This window comes from Gadus morhua, chromosome 2, assembly GCF_902167405.1.
Source record: "Gadus morhua chromosome 2, gadMor3.0, whole genome shotgun sequence".
NCBI classification, from domain to species: domain Eukaryota; kingdom Metazoa; phylum Chordata; class Actinopteri; order Gadiformes; family Gadidae; genus Gadus; species Gadus morhua.
The window spans coordinates 13,711,434-13,729,553 of record NC_044049.1 but is presented as its reverse complement, the minus strand read 5'-3'; the positions used below and the strand labels follow the sequence as shown (position 1 = coordinate 13,729,553).

The following is an 18,120-nucleotide window of genomic DNA, read 5'->3' as shown; positions in this document are numbered from 1 at the left end:
CTCTCTCCTTCTCTCTGAGTCTCTCTGGAAGTTGAATTGGTTTTATTGCTGTGACGGACAGTGCTGTTAGCCAATCAGAGGTGATGCATTTGCATGTCATGAATATTCATGAGTAAGAGCCAAAATCGTGTCGTTCCCCCCCGCCCACATCCTCCACCATACTAGAACAGTGTGAAACAGGAGCAGCGGAGAATTTTTTTCACCAAAACCAACTCACAGAGCATTCATAGCTACTTGTGTTCACCGCAAAATTATTGAAAAAAACGATGCCATGACACCATTAAGGTATATATTGCATCAACGTTGTTTGGCGCATATACATACAAACACACTCACACACAGACACACACACAAACACACACACACACACACACACACTACACACTACACACACACACACACACACACACACACACACACACACACACACACACACACACACACAAAGCAGGCATGATTTCCTCGTAGCCTCGCTCATCTTGTGAAAGCATGCCAATTGCTTGTTCTGGTATTTCTGGTCTGATTATTTGGATAAAGACATGTATAGCTGAATGAGTTGAGGGTCGAACATGTCTTATTTCCACTCGCTATATTAACGTTGAAGGGCAAATTCAGGCTAGTAATAAAACTTTCACTGTTAGTTTATACTGAATGTGTACACTACAAACGAGGTCCTCTTTAATGTCTAAACTGGCCTACTTTAACTTTGTAGTAGCCATTACACAACAAGAGGATTTTAATGCAATTTTTCTTTCATCATTAATATGCAAATTAGTGACCTTATTTAGATTTTCTTTACTCTTCGTTGAAAAAAGCCAGGGGCAGCAGGTGCCCATTAACGCCATTCGTTTGATTTTGTTTAAGTTAAAGGAGCGGAAATCATTTGTAGAAGGAAGTTATTTTTCAGTTCACCGTCGCTGTTGCGCTATGTGAAGCGTGTTAAATCGGGTAGGATATGCTCATTCAAAGTTGTAACTTTGCCACTTTGGCACCTCTGTCTAAACTGTAAACAGTATTCGGAGGGTTGTGCCTCCATAAGTTTCTTTGGAAATATTCGTTTATTAGTGATGTCCAACGTGGCAAATTATTTGAGATCTTTCCATGTGTTTATCATTGGGTTTTGTTGGCTGGCTTTACACTTGTTGGTCCATGGATGCGTACTGATTTTGTATGGACCTTTTCCAGCCTTATAGACAATCTAGGCCTACACAATGGCATTGTTGCATCAATACCTTCTCAATTTCAGGGTTTTTCTTCTCAACATCCTGAATCACATGATTTTCGGGAGTGACTTCCCATCAGAACATCCTGTAGGCATAGGCCTACTAGATTAACAGTCCGATCAAAATACCTAAGGCTCTTCTGCTAAAGGCCTGTGTACTGATAAAAAGCCTGTATACAATATTAGACTTTTTTGTTGCATTTTGTAATAATGCGGCCCTTCTTGTGTGTTTCAGCGCTAAAGCGGTCGTTTGAGGTGGAGGAGGCAGACTCATCCACTCACCCTTCGCCCCTGACCCGCCGCACCACCAACCCCCTCCGCTCGTCCAACTCCTCCACGTCCAGCCAGCGGAGCTACGACCTCGGCTCCCGCAACTCAGACTACTCTTCTTCCAGAACTTCCCCTTCCGAGCCCTCCAATTCCCGCTCCCCAAAGACGGGCATTAGGCGCATCGACCTATCGGGAGGCCGGAACCCCGATGCGGCCCCCAGCCGACGCACGGAGATCTCCATCGAGGTCTCCTCCAAGCAGATCGACAGCTCCCCCAGTGCCGGAATCGCCCGCTTCGGCCTCAAGCGCCCTGAGGTAGGCCTGAACAGTCGGAGTAACCACCCAGAGAGCGGCTCCTCCGGGCCCCTCCCCAGCTCCCTCCAAAGGCGGGCAGAGATGAGTTTGACACGCCCCCAAGAGCCCCCCGCGCCCCCAAGGAGGACGGACTCCCAGCCCTCCGCGGCGGCCTGCAGCACCCGGATCCCCGAGCCCCCCCAGCAGAAGAGGCCGGAGCCTGCCACGCCCAGCCCCACGGAGGTGAGCTCCAGGAGGCCAGAGGCGCCCGTGTTCAGACAGCAGGATCTGCTGCTGCTGGAGAACAACAGCAACGACAACCAGGGCGGCAGCCATCCACCCCCAGTGCCGAGCAGCCCTCCGCCCGCCGCGGCAGAGCCCCGGGGGGAGAGGGTGCAGTTCCCCGTCTCCCCGACCCACGCCTCCAGACCTACAGAGAGTGAGTACCTGTCCCCGTTGTGCGTTTGCTTTTCCATTTTTGTTTTGTGGTTTGTTATTGTTTGATGGGGGCTTGGTCTGAAATACACTGCATTCGCTGCCGCTTCATAAATTCCATCTGAGGAAACTAAAGTTGGTTATGTAAAAATAAAGATAAAGGGGAGAATAGTTATTTTATGCAACTTTTTATGCAACTTTATACATCTAACATGTACTGAATGTTTGGTTAGGGCCGTGTTCAGAAATTCTTATCTAATGTTAATAATCATTCTTGTAAATTGATGTGTCTGCATTTGTGCACTGAACACCACAATAACACTTCTGATTCCCATGCATTTGTGCTCACATTTATGCAACATGCCCCGCTTAACAAATGTATTTGCCTGGGATATCTCATTTTCCATTCTTGCTTTGACACACTCTGGTTCAGTTTTTACATTGCATTGGATACAATTATGTGACAGCAAATGCCTTTCGGCTCTTATATAATGCAATATAATATTGACTGAATGATGGTATTATCACTTGAATTATATTCTTTGACTTCATAATATTTTGGTCAGATCCAGAATAATTATATAAGCACACTTTGAACACTAAGCTCTAAGCACACTACTCACCTTTTCTTTTGTCTGAAATAAGCAGCCCGGAAATGAATATAAAGAGGGGTATTAATGACACCTGGTGGTGAAGTTGTTAATTCCGCTCTCATTGCTTTTCTGCTGCTTTGAAAACTTCTGAACAGCACGATGCTTAAAATCTCGGATTCTCTATATTTATATGCAATCCCTCATATATTTATGAGGGAGTTATAATTCTATACTGCAAGGTGGAAATCGAGTCTACTTGTGAGGCTTTCTGTGAACGTAGGCCAGCCTGGGAAGAGTTGCAGCAACGATCTGAGATTGGCTATAAAGAAAGGACACGTACAGTGTTAGCAAGACGCCAGTGGCCAAGCATTAGCTCATCAGATTCTCCAGCAGGGGTTGGAAAAACAAAGTGGTGATCATGGAGGGGCTCCATAATATACAGTGCATTCTGCAGTGGTCATTATACACTGCATATTGTCCAGCACTGTGGTTTCAGACAATGTCTTTGTAAACAGATATTCCTTTTTGATTTGTTTTAAATTGAAACATAATCCAGCCCATGTTGGATGTCGCCGGGTTGCTCATTTCATGTGGTCAATCAACGATGACATAATGCCTGGGCACTTTCATGAATATGTGACACTTGAAATGTCGAGCAAGGATGAGGTAAACCAAGTATAAATGCGCTCGCTCTCACTAACGACCCCGTTTGTTGCTTTTGAGCCCCGGCCACTGTTGACTAACCTGCAAAACATGTGTTGGCCAGCCCACGCCAACGCTCCTAAACCGAGCTCCTCCCCTTGGTCCCGTGGTCTCCTGGAAGCCCACTGCCATACGGATTGGTTCTGACAACCTCAACCAAGAAATGAGCTATAGGTCAAACTGTGGTAATGTGCTGCAATCTTGGGCCGGCGAGTCACATTTGGAATGAGCAGGGGAGGTCAGGGTATCCCAAGGTTTTCATTCCATTACCCACCTTTGGGGAGATGCACCATGCCCCCCTTCCCAGAAACAAATTATTATTTTTGATTCAGTTAAGGGTCATGACCCATAGTTTTTTAAAGAACACTTCACGACACATAGTAATGGTCAAGTTCATGCAAACCTTTATTGCACTTCAATGCAATGACTGAATCTGAGTTATTTAGCATCACTATTTCTCCTGAACGGCAGTTATCGATCGGTTGAACACACAGGGAAGGTACGTTTTGCAGGAGGCTGCTCTAATTTTCTGGCAACGCTCCATGTTTGCAATGCTTCACTAGAAACAGGCGTAGCTTTCTAATCTTAACAACTTTATACTCTGTATAATGTCGCTATGGCTTCCATGGCTTTTCTTAACCAGGATTACAATCTGGGTCTGTCTGTAAGCAAAAACTAAGTCTCTTGAGGAAAGTGGTTAGGGTTTAAAAGAAAGTGTGTGAATGTAGTCACAAAGATCCTGATGGTGCAGAATGATGGTGAGTTGGGTTATCTTACCTGTTGAATGACATGTTGAACACATATCAAACCTTTATTACCATGCTGTCCAGTTGCAGCAGAGTCCTGGTGCGGACTGTTGTGACTGAACAGCCTGGTTCAGCCTCCCTTTTCCTCCATGTGAAGAGTCGTGTGCCAGCCGGCACAGAGCATGAAGGCCAAATGAGGGGCTACTAACTTACCATCAGGGTGGAACCACAAGCTAGGCTCCAAGGGTGCACAGCTGATCTTAAACTGTCTTCTCAAGTGTGGGCACTATTCTGCAGTAGCCACATCACCAAGTGAGAGGACTGGTACTAGTCGAGTTGCACTGGCTTTAAAATGTAGGCCTTCTAAGGCCATCAGGGAAGGTTTAAATCCAGCTTGTTTAGCAGCAGAGTCTGCTTATACATTAACCTGGGAATCAGAATGCATTTCTGTGTTCTAAACATTTGACAATAGCCAAGTCAGAAACGTAGAAGCAAGTTTTAATGGTCATTAGTATGACCTTCATTTAAGACAAAAGACATGGAGATGAACAATGGTCTAGCAATTCTAGAGTAGGGTGATGCTCAGCGCCTAAGGGCTATACCATATGCATATGTTGTTGATACACTAGTGTGATGTGTTGTTCTGCTGTATCAAAAGGAGAGGGCTGGTTTTTAGTGAGAGATTCAATAGCTGCACAACCATCCAGACCGATATACTGTATATCTGTGTTTGGGGCTTCAATGTGTCACTGTTATATAGGTACCTTCTCTCGACAATAACTAATTGCCAACATTTAAGGAATCCTATGAGATACACTAATAGTGAGAATTAATGACAATGGTAAACTCAGAATATTCTCGGTATAAAGATAAAGATAGTATTTATGCAGTATCTGTTATTCTGACTAATTTAAGAAGCTTAATCCAAGAACTTTTGGCAACACTTTATATTAGGATACACATATTCGCCATTAACTAGGTGCTTATTAATATGCCTATTAGGGACATTCTGGCACTTTATTAGTAATTATCCGACACGTATTAATACCTTATTCTGTATAACCTTATTATACCCTTACTACTCCATTAATTAAGATTTCACCTAATAGAACCTCCTAATTATTGTTTAATTACTGTAAATAAACCTATCTAAATGGACGGTTTCGGCCCTGTTTTACGGTCAGGCCAGCTCCGTTTCGCGCTGTTTGCAAATATCTAGCAGGCCAGCCCAAATAAATCATTTTACATCTTAAATTGAAAAAAATATTAAAACAAATATAAATATGATATTATATAATATTATAAAATAATAATCCCCTTTCGGGGAATATCCCGAACCTCCCGATGGCCGTCAAGCCATAAGCCACTTGCATAAGCAGAACTTCTGTATTTACCTTCAAAATAAAAACCTTTAAAGGATCTGATATGAGGCACAAAACAGATCAATCACTCCACATGTCCGCATTTATCAACCTTGACAACATATAGTACTCATTAACTGTTAATTAGTGTATATTAAAGGACTTAATTAACCTTAATAAGCATTGTTTACCGCTTATGATCCCGTACCTGCAAAATGCGTAATTTACTGTTTAATAAAGGACTTACTTACCTTAAAGGGGACATATTATACCACCAGGTGTGAGTGTGATTAGCCTTATAAGCCGTTTCAAAAATCTGCCCCATATGACATCACTAGTGGGCATGTCCACCTAGATCTGTGCGGGATAGATCAGTCTACCAGCCTGGATAGATGAGCAACGTTTACTTCAGTCCACTGGGTAGGGAGGTAGACTGATCTATCCAGCACAGATCTAGGTGGACACAAGGAGGGACCTGAGGCAGGAGGCAGTGCATCAAGAACTCCCACACACTGTGTATCTCAGTCAGATGTAATTTGCAAATCAATAAAAAAAATAAGAAACGAGGAATGGCATTGAAGGTAATTCAGCTTATTGTTCTCTCTGATTAATTTAAGTAATTTTTTATGTAGATATATATGATGAATATGTATAATGCCAGCCTAATGTTTTGTGTATACTGCTGCAACACTCATAATAACCAACAGATGGAGAGAGAGAGTGAGGAGCTAGAGAGAACGAGGGAGCTAAAGAGAGCGAGAGATCACATAATGATGATGACCTGTTGATGGAAGACCAGGCATACAAAGACAACATTTCTCTGTGCTGATTCTGCTCTCCTAAACATTTCCCATGAACACCATAGTTTACCTAGCGGGCTCACAGGGGGCTCACAGGGGGCTCCCTGTGAAGGGAATCCAAAAGACAGTTAACCATTTCCAGTCAATGGGAAAATTTGTATTTCATTCTTGTTCTATAAAGTTAATGCATCATTTTCTTCAGTTGGTTAGAATCTAGGTGGCTAGCTCAACTCCAAAATCTAAAGTTGTAGAGGTACCATGAACTACTGCAGGGTGGCCATTCAATTTCTGCCCTCTGCCAAATATGGATCGCGTACTCTGCTGGTTGCAAAAAAATGTCAAGCAATGGCAGTGCCCATAACGTGAAATCGAATACGCCATTGGGTGACTTCTGTAAGCCATTGGGTTACGTCATGACCGCTACTTCTATCATTTTTACAGTCAATGATTCCCCCCAGCATCATATCCCCCGATTCCCCAACTTATCCGTTCTGAGTTGACAGGTACAACTCCTATCATTACTCATGTCATGGACTCATGCCAGTGCTATTCTCCAGGGCGCTGTGTGTTATGCATGCCCTTGGGCACAGCTAACATCCTTCAGGTGGCCGGAAAAACCAACAGCTTCTGCTGCCCACCATCTTTGCTCTCTCTGAACCCAATAAACTCAGTCAAGGATATCTCTGTCATCACAATCAACCCACCCATCAATACCAACCACCGGCTGCTTGAACCAAAGAGTTAGGCGGAACCAAAAGTCTGTGTCCTCAGTGGTGCTCTTGTACTTGTAATTTGACTCGTCTTAATAGCCGAGTGCTGTTGGATCGACCAGCAGCTCCAGTTTGGAGCTGCAGGGCTTACGTGTAAGTGAGCAAGGGAAGTCGGCTGAAGTCGGGTCTTTTCAGGAGAAACTCTGGTGGGGCGTGTATTAGGGATCAATTGATTTAATGTTTAACATTCATTGCCACAGATTTAGATTCGTTGTTCAGTTTATTTTTTCAGTGCGTGTGCGTGTGTGTGTGTGTGTGTGTGTGTGTGTGTTTGTTGGCGGGGTTATTTCTCTGTGGGATGGGGGGGGGCTTTGGAAAACAGCCTAGGTGATCACACCACAGAGGGGGATAGAGAGAGTGGCTGACTGGCTGGGATATGGGGAGCATTGAAAGACTTGATTTAAACAGTATTTTGATACTGCTCCTTTGTAAAAACGAACTCATCAAAACAATCAAACTTGCGACAAAATCAGTGGCTCATGCATTTCATTTAGTTGTTTTATCTTTCAACTTTTTAATCATTGTTTTACATCGCAGACAAAATAACCTTTTCAATGGGTGGCTCAAGATTACACTTTTTAGTCCCGCTCAACTTGGCATGGTTGTTGCGTTCCATTTCCTACCTTCAATCTCGTTTGAGGCCCAGCAAAGTCTATCTGAAGGCATCCCTGAGCAAGATGGCGAACTGCCTTGCTCCCTGCTAATTTGAGGGCTTAACTCATGACTATTATACCACTAAGGGATCTATAGGTTGAACAATCTCTTTGACCTTTTGTCAGGGAAGTGTAGTGGCTAGGGTCTTCGATCTCCAGACAAAAGGTCCTGGGTCATACCCCACACCTAACTACCTACCAACCTACCTGCTCCTATTGACCTGAATCTGAATTCAATGTAAACTCCAACTTTATATGAAAGGGTTTGCTTTCATACACGACTAAATATCTGAGGTAATAAGTAGTATGTGAGGGTTCTCTATGACTTCACCCATACGTTGAAGTACGTCCCCCAACTGCCACAGGGATTTGAGGCAGCCTCGACACATGGCTCCAGAGAAACCCCCCTTCCAAGGTCCCAAGGCCTGGTAAAACCCCAGGCGTCGGTTGATCTATCCGCAGTCTCCCCTCTAAACACAGGGCTTTTACCGCTCTGTTGAGGAAACAGTTCAGAGAGCAGCGAGATGAAAAGGGAAGTAGAACACAATGACAGGGCTTTTTTCTTCGTTTTCCTACATTGTAAAACACAACTAGTACAGCCGGTTTGGGTCTGGTGGGAGTCTGCCTCCAGGTTGGCCATCATGGTGATGCTGGAATGAGAGGGATGTTGAGGGAGGCCCCCTCCACATCTCCTGGGGCTATGGCCGGGGTCAGGCCAGGTAATTGGGGTTTGCACGTGCCCAGGCGCGTACACACTTTAAACTTTGTTCTCCTCCTGTTTCATGCCTTGTCCAATTTGTGTATTGTTATTCTATCAACCTCTCCACTCTTCCTCACATCTGGATAAAGGTATTGTGCTTGTGTGTCACTGACACGCACCCTACCTCCATCTCTCCAGCCAATCATTCCATCTTGTTCTTCTGCCACTCTTTTTTTTATTTTCAATTTGAATAATTTAGTTGGCCTCACTTAAGGGTAGGAGGGAATGTTTTTGGGAAGGCAGAGGGAGGGTTCTGGTGTCTAAAGGAAGTGGGCGTGTCCTGTTGCTGTGGGTCCTCTGTCACATGACATCGGTGGGCGGGAGGAAGCAGGCTGTGAGCTTCGGGAGAGCAGTCGACTCTGGTCTCTCGCACTGGAGAGCTGAGCTGCTGCCGGGGACGACGCACACACACACACGCCATAGGGTGAGCATTCCTCTACACACCGGGATGACTGCGTGGGTGTGTTGTTGTTGTGTTTGTGTGGGTGCCCGATTGAGTTCGATCATTGAGGGAAAGGTAGAAAGTCATGTCATGTTCTTTCAAGTATTCGTTTTTTCCTTGTTTTCATGTTCAGCAAACCGTCTTAGTTTCCTTGTTGTTTTTATAGTCTTCAGTTATGTGTTCATCCACTCGGATCAGGTTCGGTGAGCAGACAGTTCACGTGCTATTTGTATACCTCGCCTTACTGATATTTAAGATGCTATGAAAAAGAGAGCCTGAGGGCTTAGCAAACTAATATGCAATGAGCAAAGGAATTGGCAAATGATTGCTTGTGTGTGTGTGTGTGTGTGTGTGTGTGTGTGTGTGTGTGTGTGTGTGTGTGTGTGTGTGTGTGTGTGTGTGTGTGTGTGTGTGTGAGTATTTGTGCAGAAAAAAAGCTTTCCGGTTTCATGTCATAATCCATTTCACTTCAACTTACACACATTAGCATTGAGTCTAAAGGGCTCTCACAATGACCATGCAGAAATTAGGCAGCAGTGAATGGAGACTCACTGTGTTCGGTTAGCTTATGCAGCTAAATACACACTACATTGTGCATTTTTTTATTGATTATAGTGTTAGAAAATTGCCTTTTTTATTTTTCTTGCATTCAGATAAGGAATACTGGGTCAAATGACAATCAACTCAAGAATCAAGGCCGCGGTAAGGCTCAGTCCTTACCGCAGCGCCTGGGGTTTGATTCCTGCCCTTGGCCCTTTGCTGCATGTCCTCCTCTCTCTCTCTCTCCCATACCTCCTGTCTAACTCTACATGAATAAAATGTTAAAAATATATATAGATATTTTAATTTGAACAGATTTTTTTATTTTAATGAAAAGTATTATTGCTCTGCAACCAATGAATCAACTTCAAGTTAGTGAAGCTTAGTGAAATCCATCCCTCTTTATATATTTATTAAAACCATTTAGAGTCAGATTTGTAGCACAACTAGAATAGTATGAGGAGATGGATGTACTTAATTAATCTCAAATGGGAAATTAGGCACTGCTGTATGTTAGACTGGGATTACCAAAAGCCTTGTGTTTGCGTACGTCCGTGCGTGTGTGCATGCGTGCCTGTGTGCGTGCATTCGTGCGTAGCCCTGATTTAAGACGACCTGTGTGTTGTTGGTGGCAAACCTTTTTAATCCAAACCAATCCAGATCCAAAAATCCCTTGAGGGAATCCCACCAGATACCGCATCCATGGCAACCAATCAACCTTCACCTTCACCAGCCGCCCCTGTGGTCCCTCGAGTCTCACTCTGACTCTCTCAACCTTTCTTCCCCTTGTTCCTCTTATGTGCACACACATTGTTAGTGGAAAATAGCTCTTTTGTGGCTCTTTCTTGTGTTTTCCCAATGAGGGCAGGCACAGTGGCCTTTCACCAGCTGTGCACGGGACATTGAAAAGGTCAGCATTTGTGCGTGTGTGCAAGCTTTGCATTGTTAATAGCAGACTTTGAAAAGCAAAGTATTGCACTGATGTTGTCGCAGTTCTCCAGCACACGAATGATTAGTTGTTGCGGTAAGAGTTTGGGTATCGGTCACCAAGAAATTCCACCAATGAGTTTGAAAATAAATATGATCACATCAGTTGTGACAGACGTGAAGTTATAAGAAAGAGCATTGGGATTCTTAGAAAACAGATTCTTAGAAAAAACCCACGTTACAATTCACAATTGCTCGGGGTAGGTTTGCAGGCAATAGGAAACTACCACTCTGGAAAGCATGTTTAGCCAGATGAAGCAGACATATTGTATTTTGCAGAATATCCCCCATCTTATAACTTCATAAAAAAGTTGTGGGGCTTTCCCACCCTTTTATTAATGTTTATTAACCCTTTTATGAACGCCATATTTGTTGTGATTTCGGAGCCAGGAAATGCTGATCATCACTGTGGCATCATCGTCTGTGGCTTGTATTGTCTGGTTTTCACAATATCTGCAATCTGCACGTCGTGTGGATATCAGGTGCATGCTGACCTGCTGTTAAACAAAGCAGTCTAGTATTATAACAGTAGATTGCTGACTGTACAGAAAAGCGGTTGGCTGATACCAATCACTGAACTTTTCATGTTTGAGGTGACAGGAAACTTTGAACTGCCTCTTTATACATTTGTGTCTAGAGATGGTTCATTCTTTACATAATAATAACGATTTATAAAGTATAGATATGGATGTATGAGAAAGCCATCCACCCACAACTCTTGGAGGTTTTATTACTAGAAGTATTGGGTCATTTGTGTTTTTTGTTCTTTTACATGCTGTGGTCAAACCAAAAGCAGGAAATCCTAATAACACAGGAAGTGATGACTTTAGCACTTGGGTAAATCGAGCTCTATGAGAACCAGCAGGCAAGATAACTTTCCCTGTTGTTCTCCACACGCCCCTTCACACTGTCTTTCTGCTGCATTCCTTTTGTTTCCATTAGGGTGCCGTTGGTTACCTCTTGTCCAGTGTAGGTGGGTCAATCACTTCATAAATTCTTCTCTTGCAGAAGACACTCTTAATAGAGCGTATTTCAGTCTTGTAGCGTTGCACTGTGTGTGCCAGATAGAAAAGGCTTCCCTTGGTTGCAGCACGAAGCACCCCTGGTTCCGCTGAGCAGCAAATACTGGGCCAATGAATGGTGTTGTGGTACCCCCTAAATTAGTGATTCTGAACTGGTGGGCAGCGACCAATAAGTTTGCATTTCGAATGGGTCGCAAAGCATATGCCAAACCTTAGTCTTTAGAAAGAAGCCCATGTTACAATGTCAATTCATGTTTCAATGGCTTTTATTATTTAATTGACTTTAGTCCCCATTGTTGCAGCTTTTTGTTTGCTAAATGTATTTAACAGTACATGATTGCATTGTTGAATACCGCTATATTGATAGATATGTTTAATTTTGGATTGTGACCTAATGATAATGACACATATGGGTTCTGAGGCTAGACCAGTGTAGATTCACTGCACTAAATGACCCCCTGATCCCATGCCAGGAGGTAATTTAGTGCAGGGATTCTAAACTGTTCTAGTCTCAGTATAGGCATGGGATGCCTCCGACATACTGGTTGCGTAATTGCGTAGCAGTTCACAAGAAGTCCATTAATTTAAAATGCAACCAAGTGTAGGGCTTGCTACCTTGTGTTGTTGAAGGTTTGGGTTGCGTCTAGAGAACATCCAACCCGTTCACTAAAACGCATCCGAAACACATGCGGTAGACTCGACGTACACAGGAAAACTTGTTAAGGTGTGTGGTACCAACCAGTACTGGTAGCATTAACTAGTAAGTAACTAGTTGAAATAAGTTAAACTTTCTATGCAACCAATATCTATGAAGGCATACCTGAATTCACAGATGGCTCATGGGGCACAGTAGCCCAGTAGAATGGGATGAGGGCTATATCTGGCATCTCGTGTTGGTGACGCTCACCAGCTCAGAGTTATCTTACAGGGAAACATCCCAAACTTGCAAACCCTATAGCGACATACCTAGACCTGTTGACAGCTTATCTGTCCTTTATGGAACTAGACCAATAGGAATGACTGGATGAAGACATGTACATTCTAAATTATACAATGTACAAAAATATCAATATATGGCCTTCATGTAACTCAAGAGACAAACAAGTTAATGTTATCTTATATTTACAACCCCAAGACTTTTGTTTGAACTCAAACACGCCTATGTGTTTGGGGCCAGAGGTGTATGGGCTAATATCACAGACAATAGCCACTAGTGCTGTCACTTTTGAGAAAAATCTAGTTTGAACGCATATCGAATATCAAGCAATGTATAAGAATATTTATCTACAAAAAAATAAAAAAATAAATAATAAACGTAACGGAGATTCAATCACAAATTTATTACGTGAAAAGAGGAGACATAAACAGCACTTAGGCCATATCCTGTCTGAAAAAAAAACGTATTTTGAAACAGGTTATCAACTTAATCAATATCAAGTGCCACTAAGCATATCATAAAAAATTTAAATAAAAAGAATTTCACAGCGCAAACAATGACGTAAAAACTTAAAGGTTGTATAGGTGATTTGCTTTTTTGGCCATTTTTGCAAAATTACTTGAAATCCTTATCATAACCCGCTTACAGCCACTGAGTTAGAAGTACTGACATGAAAATTAAACAAGTCAATCATCTGTGGAACGGGCAGGGCTCGAAAAACTCCAGCCAATCATTTCCATTGCCACCGAGTTGCATTGGACAGTAAGTACGTCAATCAAACGGTCGTACTGCACTCCCCCTCCCCCGCGCCCCGCGCGCGACCCCTTCGTGCAGTACTCGTGACCCAGAGCTCGTGACCCAGAGCAAGCTCCTGTTTGTTGTTATCCTGCGGTAGCTACTGGAACTAGTTAATCCACATTTGGACCTAGCAGTAGAAGACAATTTCCATGGCAGACAAGACGCCACCATCCCCACCACCACCACCACCACCAGCAAAGAGAAGGAAAACTCTTTTTCAGAGAGTAATTGATAATAAAAACGCTGAAAGAGAAAAACTGAAATCAAGAATAATCCTAGGCGCTGCTTTCGAACGTTGGCGGCAACTGAAGGACGAGAAGGGTCTAAAAACCGATGCTTGTGTGGCGGTTGACCTAGTTTCAAAGTTTATACCGTTTATACTCGGTAATACCGGTGTGGAGACGAGTGTATTACTCGGTGTGAAAATGTCCACACCGCGGCAACCCTAGTGAAAACCAGGACTTCCAATACAATTATATGAAACAAACATACATTTTCTAAAAATAGTAATGATTTATGTGACCGTTTAATGTTTATAACATCTGGTCCAACCATTGCAGCGAGAACGTATTCTCAGCAGGGGGTGCTGGGAAAAAAAAAAACTCAGCCTGCACTAGACTCGCAACTCGTTACATTGATAAAAAAAGATGTATAGCAGCGCAGCTCAATTACACCAGTGCATGCGCGCACAGTTGAAAATCGATCGTTCACATCCAGCTGCTCACAGAACAAGTTTAGCGCACCACCGCTACCCTCACACTTTTTCATATAACCTTCAGCACTAGGTCATATGAGCATTAAATAAATGCTGCGTCTCAAAATGCCTTGGACAGCAGCGAGGATGACTCGCTTTGCCACGGGCCGAAACAGTTCGGAGCGACCACAGCCAGAGCGAACACAGCGGGGCAGAGGAGTGTCAGGAATAGTCTTTGGTGTACACATCAGTACGGCCTATTTGCACTACTGTTTAGTGGCAATGCAGTGTTTTATTCGATGCCTTTTTATTTTCGTATATTATTTCAATGAATACAATTTATTTATTCATAAAAAACGGATCTGGTCTTCAAATCTTTTTTCCAAATATAGGTCGTCTTACAATGGGGTTTGTGTTTATATTCGGACCAATACGGTACAGCGGGCGCTCACATGACGTTAAGCATTTCCTGGTGCATAATGTGACGCTTCAGAACCTAAAATCCCGTTTCTCCCCGTTGACACGACAACACATAACCGGCGTTTTCAGAAATAGCCTGGCTCGCTCTCGCGAATCTCTGTTCGCGCTCGTGCATGATTGCGCGTCCAGGTACTTGGAATGGGTGGAGTCAGAGTCAGCGTTGAAGGAGAGGGGGTAGGACCATTTGAGTTGTGTATTTTCAAAATCTGCTGGCGTTTCGCAAATCACCTACCCAACCTTTAAACAGGAGAAAGCAGCAGAAGTAAGGCCTATAGCCTGTCTACAAGAAATGAATTTCCTAATGTTGTTTGCTAGAAACACCTATCAACTTGATCTGGATCAAGTGCGGCTCTCTTTTTATTCACAATGTCACCTGCAGTGGAGAACATACATTCGCACAGACGGGCCTGGCACACACAGGTATTTGCGGGTCAATGTTGTGAGAAGCGGGTAATTGTTGCAGATTGTGTCTCTTCAACAGTGCAGCGTGTTGCTGACTGTGGGGAGGACTTTGGGTCGCAATTTTCCGCTTAGGCTGGCTGCTCTGTGCGTTATCCATTTTTGAAAAAGGATATACTATTATTCGCTAGCGCGCCTTCTACTGTGATGAGATGGCAAACAATAAGATAAAAACCAAACGGTCTAATCATAGATTGCAAAAAATGCGCTGCTCAACATGCACTTTAATAACCGAATCATTTATATATATTCGATTACGGATATCGCATGTCATGTTCGAATGCATATTCGAATATTGAATAAAAAGTGTCAGCCCTAATAGCCACTGTACCGGTGCATTGGCCCTTGATTACCCTATGAATGATAAATCTACCCTGGTGATTTTTTGTCTACTATTTCTTGCAAGACTTTTTCAATGGTTAATAGTTTTAAAGGATGCAAAAATATGCAATTCTTCCTACAACAAAGCTTTTTTCTTGGTAGAAATTTGCCCTAGGCCGATACAACTTCAAACAGCTCTTTACGTTTTTAGAAGTTTCATGACTGTGTGGCGGCAGAAAACATTCCGAAGGCTGTCTGGCCAAAGCCATGGGATGCTTGACTCATTACTGCAATTAACACGCATTCCCAGTCGTCAGTATGCACTGCTGTCAGAGGTTGACTCTACAGTGTGTTGTACAGGGTTTTCTTTATAAAACCTGGACTTTACAGTGTTTCTTACTGTGGGCTCATGAATGTAGTATTCACATTGTATGGTAATATAATGTATAGGCTTATTAATTTAGTAACACTGACTTTATTTAATATTAATAAAATGTATGGGCTTATTAATGTATTAACACTCACTTCATTGTATACTAATATAATATAAGGGCTTAATACACGGTTCTTCTCAATGCCGTGGAACTCTCCGTTCACTTGTATGGGCCCTTCACAACTTCCGGCGGTGAATTATATTTGATAATTCAATTCAGTATAATTGACCGCTGTCTTTCGTATCACTCCGCAAGTAGTCCCGGTAACTTATCAACCCCAGCGTACTCGGTTGCTATGCGACGTCAACGTCTTTGGCGGACTATTTCTCTGCTGATCAACACTACGAATGCTAGTAACAAATAAATTGTGAAAAGTTTTTTTAGTTTTGGCAAGTAGCCGTGTAATAAGTGGGATAATGTATAGAACGTCACCGGTCATTATCGAAAATAAGCCCCTTCAGGGTGAACCAGACACCGACGCGAAGCGCAGGTGTCTTGCTTCGCCCTGAAGGGGCTTATTTCCGATAATGACCGGCATTTTACACATTATCCCTGACATATGAATCTAGTAGCACTGAAATTATTATTTATGTAATATTATGTTATAAGCCTCCCATTTGGTAGACGTATATTTCCAAATCATCCTGGCAACAGTACCGTGAGTTCATAAATTCTTCCCATTGCTTTCCAGTTTATCTGACCAGTTGACTGTACCTCACACTACATGTAGTTATGTAGCCTTGGTTACCTGAAATACATCCAATATACAGGATTTGGTGTTTAATTTAAAACTTCACAATGATAATACCTCTTATAGTGTATAGATTTCCAGATACATTGGCATGAAAGAATGGAAACAAGAGTTACGACCCCAAATAATAAATTATTATTGCCACCACCCCCAGTTTCCCCTCTTCTAGTCAAGGGGTTTACCCCCAGAGGATAGCAATTAAGTCCTTGTGGTAGTGGGTAGAGCTTGGCGATTATTCTATTATTTTTTGATTAATTAGAATTTATGGTTTAGTTTGATTTTATGTTTAAAAATAAAAAACGATTTTAATCAGGAAATAAAGGTACCGCCCCCACTTCCAATTCCTTCCCTGAGCTCCCCATAGTTCTGTATGCCTGAGGTCTGTGGCAACTAAAAGCAGATATGATCTACCAAGCCATAGTATATCGCTTTGGTACGTGGTGCAATTCATATGCAAAAACTCTTATTATAACACACGTAACAGTTACACAACGACGCTATTGAAAAAGTATTATAAAATTGCCATGATTACGTCCCGCGTCCATCCTAAAACTCTCAGACCAAATCTTTCTTTGTTTATATCACAGTGTTCAAATTCCATCTGAAACGGTGGGTTCACTGGCTATTTAAACTGTACGGTATTATTAAGTACTCGTATCAGTTCTTGGTTATCAGTGAGTACCCAAATGTGTACTCGGTCTGAGAAACAGTGTAATTAGTGCTTCCCCTCAATCTTTCTGCCATATCGCCCATCCCTTGGTGTGTTCATTGCCCTCTCTGTATCTCTGCCTCTCTTTTACTTTCTCCCTCTCTCTCCATCTTATCTCCCAACCAAACTTGCATATATTTGCGTAGGAGGATGTTGTGTTTTATTGGGTCAAAAGACCAACATAAAGAGAACCTTCAAGATTAGAGATGACTTTTCCTCCTCTTGAATTGTCCTTTCTCTCTTGCCCTCTTTTTTCTTCCCCCCTGGTTTTTACTGCACCGGGAACTCCAATGCAGGGGGGAAAACAAGGAGTTTAAAGCAGGCTTGTAAAAAGGCTCTTAGGCCAAAAAAATGGCAGAACTGCTGATTGGCTCCCTTTGATTGTTGAAATTGAGCTTTTTGGCAACTCCTTTTAACAATCCCATATCAACTCTTTGACATCTCCGAGATGTTCCACCCCAAAATGTGAATGGGGTACAGTCCATTTTGATTATACACCCCCAAACTCATTGATGTATGATCTTAAAGCTGTCGTACCCAGTAGCGTTGGCTTTGTCGTTCGCGAACCGGTTCGAGTGAACGAGTCTTTAGGATGAACGAACCGAACCGGTTAGTTTCTCTCGTTCGTCTCGTTCACCATTCGATTCACCGGAAACTCGACTGAACGAGTTTCTGGTAGCACTAACTCCACTGAGTCTGACTGACTCAGTTGAGAACCGTTCAATAGCGTGCATTCGATGATGCGATTCACCGCTACCGGAAACTAGGCTGATTCGCAAACGACTCCTCCCAGTTCATTCGAGTTCCCGGTGAATCGATTCACCGGAAACTCAACTGAGCTGGGAGGAGTCGTTCGTGAATCGTTAGTTCGTTCAGCCTGGTTTCTAAAATATTGTCCTGATATGTATCCAGCTGTTGCACTTTCTATAAAACATAAAAA

The 18,120-nt window shown here is 42.9% G+C and overlaps 1 protein-coding gene across 4 annotated transcripts in view; it reads left to right on the top strand.

Moving 5' to 3' along the window:
- The window catches only part of septin9a (septin 9a), an 85,184-nt gene that overhangs the window by 48,862 nt on the left and 18,202 nt on the right, over window positions 1–18,120 (top strand). For 3 of the 4 annotated variants that reach the window (XM_030377745.1, XM_030377761.1, XM_030377753.1), the window contains one exon: window positions 1,458–2,225. In XM_030377745.1, the coding sequence (XP_030233605.1) occupies window positions 1,458–2,225 (768 nt within the window). Of the gene's footprint in view, window positions 1–1,457; window positions 2,226–8,874; window positions 9,031–18,120 lie in introns of those variants that run through there. The other variant, XM_030377768.1, reaches the window with a different exon arrangement.